This window comes from Benincasa hispida, chromosome 8 (genome assembly GCF_009727055.1).
Source record: "Benincasa hispida cultivar B227 chromosome 8, ASM972705v1, whole genome shotgun sequence".
Lineage (NCBI taxonomy): Eukaryota > Viridiplantae > Streptophyta > Magnoliopsida > Cucurbitales > Cucurbitaceae > Benincasa > Benincasa hispida.
In genome coordinates, this window is record NC_052356.1 from 58,129,417 (window position 1) to 58,142,800 (window position 13,384).

At 36.5% G+C, this 13,384-nt stretch overlaps 2 protein-coding genes across 2 annotated transcripts; both read left to right on the top strand.

Annotated features, from left to right (window-relative positions):
* The first annotated feature begins 3,175 nt into the window (after positions 1–3,175).
* LOC120082636 (phospholipase A1-Igamma1, chloroplastic) lies at positions 3,176–5,048 on the top strand. The gene has a single exon (XM_039037886.1). The coding sequence runs from the start codon at positions 3,307–3,309 to the stop codon at positions 4,900–4,902; it is 1,596 nt and encodes a 531-aa protein (XP_038893814.1). The 5' UTR covers positions 3,176–3,306; the 3' UTR covers positions 4,903–5,048.
* Positions 5,049–9,232: 4,184 nt separating this feature from the next.
* LOC120084159 lies at positions 9,233–11,461 on the top strand. The gene is made up of 7 exons (XM_039040054.1): positions 9,233–9,379; positions 9,524–9,738; positions 9,831–10,207; positions 10,319–10,431; positions 10,531–10,583; positions 10,639–10,930; positions 11,210–11,461. Exons 1-7 carry the CDS (start codon positions 9,233–9,235, stop codon positions 11,459–11,461), a joined length of 1,449 nt encoding a protein of 482 aa, XP_038895982.1.
* Positions 11,462–13,384: the final 1,923 nt, after the last annotated feature.

Sequence of the window (13,384 nt, forward strand, 5' to 3'; positions counted from 1 at the left end):
ATCTAACATCTGTAGCAGAAGCACCACGTTACAACTTAAACAAATATTGCCAACTAACCAAACCTAATATAAGGAGCTCTCTTGGGCCTGCATCATGTCGATCTTGGATCCATTTTTTAGATTAGGTAATTTTCTTAGTTTTACTTTTATCTTTTTTCTTTTACGGGTCCAAAATTACCCCAACTCATATCTTATTATATGGGATATATAATAGCAACCTCTCTTAATTTACTAATTGTCACTTGTCAATATGTTGATATATAATTTCAATATGGCTAAACTAATCAAGAGTACACTAATGGAACTTTTATGAAAAAGATAACTTCCTTCTAAATAATAATAATAATAATAATAACAACTTCCCCACTATAGGGTAATTACTACTACTCTCTTTGTTTTACTTTCTTTGAGTAATTTCTCAAGCAATGGCAGTAATTTTAACTCAATGATTCAAACTTAAAATTATTCTATATTAGGTCTATATTTTAGGTCCACATATATAAATATATACTATATCAATGTTAAATAAAACTATGGAACTTGTTTTCTTCTAGAAAAAGGGGGGAAAGAGTATATATATATATATTGACTAAAAAGGAAGCAGCCATTTTTTAAAAATTCAGGTGAAGAATTTTTGAAAATTCCTTGTGCCTAATCTCAATCAAGCCTTAACATTAAATTACTTAATTTTCCTTTGAAATGATTGATAAAAATTATCATTAGATTAATAATATATATGTTGAATTTCCATTTGTTGTCTTAAATTGTTGGTCTAATTCATATATTTTAGTATTATTTATAACATTAAAATAAAAAATTGGACTGGATGATAATCAAAGGAAGAATAAATTTGGTATATTATGAACCAAACCCTTTACCACAATAGGGCGGCTTTAAGATAATTGTACTTCCCAAAAATGTGGTGCATGTTATTATAAATATTATAAGAAAATAGATGTCTATTAGATATTCATGTTTAGTGTCCACTGACCATACGCCATACTTCCAATTTTCAAAGTATAGTCCATGTTTCATGTAAATACTCATTCTTAGTGTTCATGTAATTTACTTCTTACTTGTCAAATTACTTAAAAATAGTGGCATTTTGTGCGTTTTGAAAGACACATAATGGATAAATTCCAAAATGTTTTGAGAAATTGGAGAAGTTCATAATTTGTTATTTTATTTACTTGCGTTATTTATTTTATTTTATATATTTATTTATTTTAATATTATATTTTATTGACATTTATATTTCCGTTGTGTTCCTCAAATTCATAATACATGTAATTTTTTTCTTTGTTATTTTTTATTAATCATCATCGAGATGTTGACAAATATAGTTTTTAAAATTATCATAAAATATATTTTAACATAAATAAAATTGTCTTCAATCTTAACCTATATTAATGATAAGATGTATTTTAATTTATGATTTATACATTTTGTCCATATGATATCACCATTATTTTTGTTATTTTTCTGTTGATTATTTTATAAAGATGATTTGAATTGTGAAGAAAGAATTAGTATACCATTATTATTGCTTGTCATAGTGATAGTACAAATAATAACCGTATTATGTCTTTTTCTCTCTCTCTTTTCTTAATTAAAGTCAATAAGACTATTTCTCCAATTAGAAGGAATGATTTTCAACCCATAAATTCGCTACAAATNATATCAAATTACTCATATTTACCAAATCTTAACGTTGCAAACAAGTTCTTGGAAACTTCACAGTACCTAATCTCTCGGACCAATTTCCCCCAAGTCATATAAATTATTAGCAGCCAGCCAGCCATGTCCCACAATTTACATAATTGAACGGAATAAATTTTTAAAATACTTAATTCTTACCCGGCGGCTCTGAAAATTTTCCCAAAATTTAGGTCCCATCCTTCTTAGATCTAAGATTATTTTATTTGCAAATAGGCCCTCATGCATTTATTACCACGCAAATTGACATGATCAAGAAGAAGAACGTTCTATATTTTCTTCGCAATGTAAATCAATTGTTAGCTTCTTTGATTTACCAATTTTCGATTTTTTTACTTTTTTACCAACTAATTTGAACTTTATAGATTATTTAGATAACATATTGATAATAAAATTAGTAGTTCGTGTACATTTTATCAAATAAATATTATAGGGTTTCTTAACTTTTCTAATATGTCAAATACTGTCTAAAGATGATATTTCTTTGGGTTCACTATTCTTTCTTGGATATGATTCTAATTTTTTAGTTTTGTATAAATGTTCGTTTAGACTTTATGGACTCTTGTATCATATTAGAAATGGGAGGTTTCATCCCAAAACCAATTTACAATTGGAGAAAGTATCTCATGTATCTCATCAATACTAAAGCTCCTTTGATTTTTCCAACGTTGAAAAACGCTTTTGGTTCTTAAACTTTTATTTGTAACGATTTAGTCTTTCAACTTTAGTATGTAACAATTTAATGATTGCACTTTTAAATTTGTAATATAATTTATTCGTTCACACATAATTTTTCTCAAAATTAGATGTCAATTTTTAAAGTTTTATGATGTAGACTTTATATTTTATAAAAATATTGAGTCTCCAATTAGTTTATTAATCTTATTTATGTAAGAAAAATCTCGTTAAATCTTATCCCTAATTTTTAGGATAAGGACTAAATTATTACAAAATTAAAATATAAGGACCAAATGACTAAATTATTTCATAGTAAAATTTAGGGACTAAATTGTTATAGAATTAAAAGTATATAAAACAAACTAAAGTTTAAGGAGTAAATTGGTAATTCTATAAAAGTTTATGAATTAAAAGTGATTTTTAACGTTTTCAATTATATTTGAGAGTGATTACAAAATGTAAAATCAATTTTATCTTGTTTATAATAATTCTGAAACACACATTAAGTCACTCTAAATCAGTTTAATTTCTAATACTATTAATATGAATTTTGAGTAATTAAAAATATATTTTTAATAATTTTAAAAATAATAAAAATAATTTTAAGCGTTTTAAAATTACATATAATATCCTATTTACCATCATCTTTGACCGACTATAATGTTAGTCAAACTCAACAGTAAGAAGTTTCTCCCATGTCACCACCTTCACGGTCCCTCAAAAACGTGCGAAAGTAAAGATTCAAATTCAAAGTCGCCAACTTCCCCTTCTATAAATTCGCAACTAATCCAATCCATTTCATCCCCAAAACAAAACATTTCCGTTTTTTCAAAAGAAAAATTCTGTCTTTTGTCTCTGTCTGTCTCTCTCTCTGTCGCCGGCAACCGAAATCTGTTGGGTTTTAGTTCAGCCATGGAGGCGAAAATGGCTACCCCAAGAGGAGTAGCAATGAAAAGAGTAACAATGTTGAGAAACGGAACAAAGAAAACAAAATGGTATTGGAAATTGAAATTCGGAATCCGATTAAAAGCCATTAGATCCGCCATTTCTTCTTCTCTACACAACCAACGCCGCCGTCTCACATGTTCCACCGCCATCCCCACCAACACTCCGGTAAACGGCATCGTTTCACCATTAGTAGTACACCAATCCAGATCCTCCTCCAAGAAAAACGAACTCCGTTTAGCCAAACCCCTCGCTTCCCTCCTCCGTATGCCACTCCGCGCCGCCGATTTCATCGATTTCGGCAACCACATGACTCCCACACTCTCCCCTCGTGAAAACATCTCCGCCGTCTGGCGTGACCTCCACGGCGCCTCCGACTGGGACGGCCTCCTCGACCCTCTCCACCCTTTCCTCCGCCGTGAAATCGTCAAATACGGCGAATTCGCTCAAGCAACTTACGACGCTTTTGACTTCGACCCACTTTCTGAATTCTGCGGTAGTTGCAGATACAACCGCCACAAACTCTTCAACGAATTGGGTTTAGCTCAAAACGGCTACAAAGTTACAAAATACATCTACGCGTTGTCCCCTGTTGACGGCCCTGATTGGTTCGAAAGCTCCAAAATCGGCGAAGTCTGGAGCCGGGATTCGAATTGGATGGGATTTGTCGCCGTTAGCACCGATGAAGAAAGTGACAGAATCGGGCGGAGAGATATCCTCGTTGCTTGGAGAGGGACGGTTACACCGACGGAATGGTATATCGATTTAAAAACCAAGTTGAAGAAAATCGACCGGAGCGACAAGAAAGTGAAAGTCCAACGTGGGTTTTTAACAATTTACAAATCCAAAGACGAGGAATCAAAATTCAACAAAACCAGCGCATCGGAGCAAGTAATGGAAGAGTTAAACAGACTAATAAATTTCTTCAAAGAAAAAGGCGACAGAGAAATCAGTTTAACCATAACAGGGCACAGTCTCGGCGGTGCTCTGTCTCTGTTAACAGCGTACGAAGCAGGGGTTTTATTCCCGACGGGCGTACACATCAGCGTGGTGTCATTCGGAGCTCCGAGAGTTGGGAATTTAACGTTTAGAGAGAAATTAAACGAAATGGGAGTGAAAACGCTACGTGTAGTGATCGGACAAGACATTGTTCCAAAACTTCCGGGTTTGTTTGTGAATTCGATAGTGAACAAGTTGAGCTTGGTGACGGGGAAGTTGAATTGGGTGTATCGACATGTGGGGAAGGAATTGAGGATGGATATGTATATGTCGCCGTATTTGAAGAGGGAATCCGACATGACGGGGAGTCATAATTTGGAGATATATTTGCATTTGGTAGATGGGTTTGTTAGTAGGAAAGGGAAATTTAGGTGGAATTCGAGAAGGGATGTGGCGTTGGTGAACAAAGGGAGTGATATGCTTGTGGAAGAATTGAGAATTCCTCAGTTTTGGTATCAATTGCCACATAAAGGATTGATTAAGAATAGGTTTGGGAGATGGGTTAAGCCTGGGAGAAACCCTGAAGATATTCCTTCACCATTTTCTCAACCTTCCCATGTTTGAGATTATTCCTCCTTCTTTATTTATTTATTGTTTACCCCTTTTTTTTAAAAATGATTTTGTGAATTGGATCAATTGATGTAGATGATTTGATTAATTCTTTTTTTAAGAGGAAGTTTGGAATGATATGGATGAGTCATTTTCGCAAATTTTAGTTCGGAGGAAGATTCTTGAATCTCAATTAACTATATAACCTAATTGGTTTACATATATAAACTCTCGATTAAAATATTCAAGGATTCGAACCTCTCAACTTAACTCTAAGTTATAGAAACGGTATACAAGATGTAGGCCTCCTAAAAAAGGATGTATGTAAGGTTATTAGTTGGAGAGATGATCTTAAGCTAATGAATATATATAGATCTAAAGGCATAAATCAAAGTTCTTCTAATTTTTTTTTTTACATATATAGAAATGTTTATTTTCATTATACAGACTTTTCGTCTAATATTGAATTAATATAGTTTGAGAAAGACGAATGGATGAGACCATTGAAGTTTATATGATGACTATATCTTTATATATAATTATTAAGCAAAACATACGCTTTTTCTTTCATTAATGCGTTTCGACCATCTAATTGGAGAGGGTGGGAGATTTAAATGAGTGACTTGTCATTTTCTAGTGAGCAAAGTAAATGATAGGAAGAGGAGTTTAAGGACTTTTGTTTAGGCTATGAAAGGGAAAAAGAAAAAGGTAAAGAAATGCAATGAAAAGGTTTAACTGAAAAAATTTGATAGTTTGAGATTTAGGGTTATATCGACTACGGTAAAAGGAAAATTTTTGTAATATTTTTTTCTTAAACAGAATAATTTCAGTGCATTTAGATTCTTTCCAATATAATTCCTGATTGCTTTTTAATTATTTATTTTTATCAATTTTGGATATAGATTTTGAATGTTTTTAATGACTATTTAGGGATATAGAAATTGATCTATTTTTTCTTTTACTTTCTCTTTCGTACATCTGTGTAAAATTACAATCTTATCAAGTAATTTTTTAGAGTAAATATCAATTTATATTCTTCAATTTTTTGTTATATCAATTTCAACCTTCAATCTTAGGCCAAACACATTTAGTGCTTCTTGTCAATTCCAATACCATATCTCTAGAGGAAGGTCGCTCAGTAGTAACATTTACTTCAACTTCACAGTCAAGACATTTATTAACAAGAGCAAGAGAGAAAATAAACAAATGCTGCCTTATATGAACCCTTTTAAAATTAGGACTGGAAGGCTTGTCTAAGTCTCTTGGAAGATTAGCAATAAATTCATTAACAATTTGAGGATAAAAGGGACCAACATTCAACATTGTTTCCACCAAACTAGCCTTTACAATTAGACCCATGATCTCAATGCATTCCTGAGTACTCTTAAACAATTCCTACTCTTCAACAATCAACTGATTAGTAATGAATTTCCACATACTAACAGCTTCCATAGAATGGAATGAAACGCCATCTAAAGGTACAACAGGTTAAGCAGAAGAGTCCCTTTTTTTCACTCCTGCTTTTGAGGTTTTTCTGGTAGTAGGACCATAGGTAGGAAGGGCATCATCAAGGCTGCTCTCAAGACCCCAGTCCTTAGACAAAACAATGATAAGCCTCCAATTGTATTGCAGTATCAAAGAAAGAAGAATAAGGGTAATATGGGAAAAGTGGAAGTTACGTCGGTTAAAGAGGTTGGGGACCACAGCTAAGTGACTTTAGATTTGGTTGGGAGAAGTTCTCATTTAAAAGAAAAAGGAAGTGGAAAGAGGAGGCATTGAAGAACTGAATATCTTAGGTAAGGGAAGTGAGCTCTCATGTGTAGGAGTTCGGGTTAGATTGATCGTGTAGAAGCAACAGAGGAGTACTGCTCATCGTCTACTTCATCTACTAGGCGATCGTGTAGAAGGGTTTCGGCGATCGTGTAGTAGTTATAAGCGATTGTGTAGTAATTGTAAGCGATCGTGTAGTAAGTGTAAGAAATCGTGTAGAAGATAGAGCAATAGTGTAGTAAGTATAAGCGATCGTGTAGTTGTTGCCTGTCTGTCATCGTTTAGCAAAGTATATGTAAATCGTTTAGCTGTTTTGATATACGACCGAGTAATCACACTTTATCAATAAATACATTTTAAACGATCAGTTTCCTATCAAATTGGTATCAGAGCAACAATTTGGGCAAGCATGGCTAAAAAATGATTTGAAGAAAAGTTGGAGTTGCTAGACCAGGAGATCTCTGGACTCAGAGTCGAAATGTAGAAATTACCAACCATAGAGGAGAATTTAGCGTCGTTAGCAAGAAGTATTGAACGATTGAAATTGCAAGCAGAGAAACATCAAGAAATGCTCACTTCGTATGTTACAGAAATGGCAAAGGGAAAAACAAAAGTGATGGAAGAGATGGAAGGATCGAACAACAATAATGTTTGTAGAACGAATATTTCAGTTAAAGTAGTGGGTGAAGAAGCAACTTGCAATTGAAGCAAATTCAAGAAAGTCGAGATGCCGATATTTAGCGGAAGTGAGGCAGATGCAGGCTATTCAGAGCAGATCACTATTTTCAAATTCATAAACTGATGGAATTCAAGAAGATGACAGTGGCGGTTGTGAGTTTCGACGGCACCGCCTTAGACTGGTATCAGTCTAAGGAAAGTATAGGCGCTGTCTCTTATACACATCTAGATGTGTATAAGAGACAGTCGTAAGACTTGTACCGATCTAAGGAAGGTAGGGAGTCGTTCAAAGATTGGGAAGATCTGAAGCGAAGAATGTTAGTTCGATTCCAATCTTTAAGAGAGGGATCGATTTGTGGTAGATTCTTTGTTATCAAATAAGAAACCACTGTAGAAGCATATCGAAATCTGTTTGATAAATTGGTGGCGCCAGTACCACACCTACCGAACGAAGTGTTGGAAGAGACATTCATGAACGGTTTAGGACCATGGATAAAAGCTGAGGTCGAATGTTGGGAACCGTCGGAGCTAGCGCAAATGATGTCGTTAGCACAACGTGTTGAAGATAGAGAGAATGCATGGGTCGAAGTGGGTCGGGCGCGAATGTTCGGAGGTAAGATTCAAAACTCGAATTCTTCGAACTTTAATATTGAAAATGTGAGTAAATCGGGAAGTAGTAGTGATATGAAAGAAAGAGGGAAGTCAGGAGAGATATTTCCGATGAGGACAATTACATTGCAAGGTGTGTCGACTGACGATAACTGGAGAGAAACTTCGACAAGGAGGTGAACAGACGCTGAATTCCAGACGAAGAGAGAGAAAAGACTTTGTTTTTTATGCGATGAAAAATATACCGTGGGATATCGGTGCAAAAGGCGTGAACTTAGAGAACTTAGGCTACTTGTTGTGCATTCATCCGGTGAAGAATTGGAATTGCACGAAGAAGACGAAATGAGAGAGGAGACGTTGGAATTGAACATGTTAACCGTGAATGAAGAAGTCTCGCCGATTGTGGAACTCTCTGTGAATTCGGTTGTTGGTTTGACGAATCCTCGAACAATGAAGATTAAAGGGGGATCAAAGGGGAACTATGGTAATACTGGTTGACTGTGGAGCTACCCATAACTTCATATCAGAAGGAATAGCAAATCATTTGGAGTTGGAATTCACAGAAACGAAAAATTACAGGGTAGTTTTGGGATCGAGAGTCGCGGTGTGAGGTAAGGGAGTATGTAAGAATGTGAAAATGATGATAGGAGAATGGAATGTGAATGATAACTTCCTGCCATTAGAGCTAGCAAGTGTAGATGTGATTTTGGGGATGCAGTGGCTACACTCTTTGGGAAAAACAGAGGTCGATTGGCAGAATTTAACAATGACTTTTGTTTATGAGGGTCGAAAAGTTACCTTGCAGGGTGATCCAAGTATGACGAAAGCAAGAATTAATCTGAAATGTATGGTGAAGACTTGGGCAGCTAAAGATCAAGGTTTTTTGGTTGAATGTAGAATGATGGACGAAGGTAAATTTGTGGCGGAGCAATACGGAAGTGAGGAAATCGACACAATACCAGAATCTTTATCAACCTTGTTAACTAAGTTTAAGGATGTATTTGAATGGCTAGAGGAATTGCCTCCTCGTCGAAGTATAGAGCACCATATGCACTTGAAGGAAGGAACCAGCCCAATAAATGTTCAACCATACCGATATGTGTATCACCAAAAGACAGAGATGGAGAAATTGGTTGAGGAAATGTTGGATTTGGGCATCATTAGACCAAGTACCAGTCCCTACTCAAGCCCTATTCTACTGGTTAGAAAGAAGGATGGAGGGTGAAAATTTTGTGTGGATTACCATGCTCTTAACACTACCACCATTCCGGACAAATTCCCGATTCCAATGGTGGAAGAGCTTTTTGATGAATTGAATGGAGCTACTTTATTCTCTAAGCTGGACTTGAAGTCGGGTTACCATCAAAACAGGATGAACTCGAGGGATGTGGAGAAGACTGCCTTCGGGACACATGAAGGACATTATGTATTCATGGTAATGCCTTTTGGTTTAACCAATGCACCTTCCACATTGCAGGCACTGATGAATACCATATTCAAGCCTTACTTACATCATTTTGTGTTAGTATTCTTTGATGATATACTAGTGTATAATAGAAGTCTAGAGGAACATTTGTAGCATCTAGAGGTGGTACTATCAGTGTTAAGGGAGAATGAGCTTGATGCTAATAGGAAGAAATGTCGATTTGCAAAGGATGGAGTGGAGTATTTAGGGCATATCATTTCAAAGCAAGGAGTAGAGGTAGATCCGGAGAAGGTGCGGGCCGTCCAAAGGTGGCAACCTTACTTGTTGGAAAGACGATTTGTCATTAAAATTGATCCAAAAGCATTGAAGTTTTTGCTTGAGCAGAGGACGATACAACCGCAACATTAAAAATGGGTTGCTAAATTGCTTGGTTATGATTTTGAAGTAGTTTATCGTCCAGGATTGGAGAATGGAGCCGCGGATGTGTTGTCCATAGTGGATTTGGAGACTCAGTTGGCTTAGTTGTCGGCTCCTACTATGATCGATATGGCTATAATTCAGAAGGAAATAGAGCAGGATCATCGGTTACAACGAATCAAGGGCTGTGTACTACGAAGGAGGACGAAGTACAAGATTTTTCTCTCCATCGGGGCGTGCTGAAACACAAAGGGAGGTTAGTACTTTCAAGTACTTCGTCTTTGATACCTACTATCATGCATACATATCATGACTCTATTTTTGGTGGTCATTCGAGATTTCTGAGAACATATAAAATAGTATCAGGGGAATTGTATTGGGAAGGGATGAAGAGAGCTGTTAAGGAATATGTGGAAGAAGGTGTGGTCTGCTAGAAGAACAAATCTTTAGCATTGTATCTAGTAGGGCTGTTAATGTCGCTCTCTATTCTTAATGTTGTATGGGTTGACATATTGATGGATTTTATTGAAGGCTTACCCAAAGCCAAAGGGTATGATGTGATCTTAGTAGTAGTGGACAGATTGAGCAAGTATGCTCATTTCTTGGCCTTAAAACATCCTCTGAATGCTTGTGTTGTAGCAGATGTATTTTGTAGAAAATGGTGAAGTTGCACGAGTGCCGAAGTCTATTGTCTCGGACCGAGACAAGGTGTTTGTGAGCCACTTCTGGCAAGAATTGTTTAGGTTTTCGGGTACCAAGCTTCATCGCAGCATAGCATATCATCCTTATTTGGATGGTTAGATAGAGGTGGTGAATCGCAGCGTAGAAATGTACTTGAGGTGTTTCTGTAGGGAGCGTCCAAAAGAGTGGATTATTTGGTTGCATTGGGCAGAGTACTGGTATAATACTACGTATAATGTCTCCACTAGTTTTTCCCCTTTTCAAATTGTTTATGGACGCCTTCCTCCAGTGTTGATCTATTATGGGGATGATTGCACTTCGAATGCAACATTGGACCGACAGATGCGAGACAGGGATGTTGCCTTGCGTGTACTTAAGGAGCATTTGAGGGTTGCTCAAGAGAAAATGAAGAAATTTTCAGATAAGAAGAGAATGGATGTAGAATTTCAAATCAGAGAGTGGGTATGGCTGAAGCTGCGTCCCTATCGCCAGATCTCAATACGACAAAAACGATATATCAAATTGTCCCCCAAGTATTATGGCCCATATCAAGTTATTGATAGGGTGGGATCGGTAGCTTACAAATTGGAGCTTCCATAAACAGTGTCAATCCATCCAGTTTTCCATGTTTCACAACTCAAAAAGGTGATTGGACAACCAGAAGGAAATTCATCAGTAGATCCTTTAGTCAATGAAAACCATACCTGGTTACCTAAACCAGAGGCTGTATTGGGCTCTTAGCCTCAGTTGTCTCATCGGGGGTGTGAGGTTTATGTGAAATGGAAAGGGCTGTCGGAGCATGAGGCGACTTGGGAGGTGTTGCATGATTTTCAGAATCAGTTTTTAGAATTTTACCTTAAGGACAAGGTAAAGGTGAAGGGGGGAGGTAATGATAGGCCTCCGATTGTACTGCAGTATCAAAGAAGGAAGAATAAGGGTAATATGGGAAAAGTGGAAGTTGCGGCGGTTAAAGAGGTTGGGGACCACAGTTAAGTGACTTTCAATTCGGTTGATTTAAAAGAAGAGGGAAGGGGAAAGAGGAGGCGTTGAAGGACTGAATATCTTGGGTGAGGGAAGTGAGCTCTCGTGTGTGGGAGTTCGGGCTGCATTAATCGTGTAGAAGCAGCAGAGGAGTACTGCTCATCGTCTACTTCATCTACTAGGGGATCGTGTAGAAGGGTCCCGACGATCGTGTAGTAATTGTAAGCGATCGTGTAGAAGATAGAGCGATCATGTAGTAAGTGTAAGCGATCGTGTAGTGGTTGCTTGTCTATCATCGTTTAGTAAAGTATATGTAGATCATTTAGTTGTTTTGATATATGACTGAGTAATCATACTTTATCAATAAATACATTTTAAACGATCAGTTTCCTATCAAACTGACACATGCTTTTCATCTTGAGAATTGTCCTCTACAGAAGCATGACCAGATGTTTCCAAAGACTTTCCTACATTTTTTGTAACAATTTTCTTCTGTCTGTCAAACATTCTTTTTAAAGGAACATTATCATCAGAGCAAATCTCAGTAGGACATACTAGGGAATCGTTCTTCAAGGTAGCAACCACTTTAGTAATTTTGTGAACATTAGGAGATGCATCTTTAACTATTTCAGCATCAAGATTATCACTAGAACTCTAAGAGATATCAGACTCCCGAACATTTTTAGACTCAGACTGACTGACATGCATATGAGAAGACAGAGGGAGATTTTCATTCAAACAAACAGTCTCAACATTGTCAACTTTAGTGGTTCCATCATTTCTAGAGACATGAACATTTGGGAAGACTAGTACAGGGCTCTTGAGAACTGCTTGCAACATTAACATTGTCAGTGACCCTAGTCCCATCTATTTGAGCAGACGAAGCGATTTTAGATGCATGACTTGATTTTTCAACAACCTGACTATCTTTCTTACGACCAATATCAAATATTCCCAGACTACTATCAGAAGGATTCTCAGAGTTCGGAACAATTTCAATACCTTCACTAGCCAGGCCAGTCATGTTTAACGAGGTCGTGTTCAAGTTATGACTTCGAGATTCAGTAGATTCTGAACCATTAGAAGGTTTACGTTTGGTAGTTTTAGAAGAACTGGACAAACCTCTAGAGGAACCAGAAAGACCACGCATGTGAATACCATAGGCATTACGATCCTTCGACAAATTTCTTACGATTCGCCTTCTCTTTGTAACGCACCATGGTAGACTCCTAATTGTGAAACTCCTCGCTAAATATTCACCATTTCAAAGCAGGAAACACATGGAGACGGTTGAGCAAAGAGGTTGAACTCAACAACGTGGAATGGAAGTTGAACCAGCACGAAGAGAGTGTTTGCAAATTCAAATGTTAACTACCAGTACCACACAACACCAAACAAAATTAAAGGGTAATTAAATGCAAACTTAACTGTCCCACAGTGGGCTGCTTTAATATTCTGGATAGCTTTTTCAACTTGAGCCTGATGCATAAGATGGCCCAACCAGCCCATATGACCAACAAAGTAGCTAACTGCTATAAATTGATTGTGCAAAGGCCCAAAGCTGCTTGTAGGGCTTCAAACTGATTCGCATCAAAAGGTTTAGTGAAGATGTCAACAATTTGTTTTTCAGAACTAACATGCTCAAGGGTAATTTGCTTGCTCCCAACAAGTTCTCGAATGAAACGATGGCAGATATCTATGTGCTTTGTCTTGCTATGTTGGATTGGATCTTTGGACATATTTATGGTATCAAGGTTGTCACAGTAAACAATCATAACATCTTGTGCAACATCATACTCCTGTAACATTCGTTGCATTTAGAGTAATCGTGTGCACCCACTCCCCACTGCAATATATTCCGCTTCAATTGTAGACAAGGAGCTACTATTTTGTTTCTTGCTAAATATGAGATCAGATTATTTCCAAGAAAGAAAC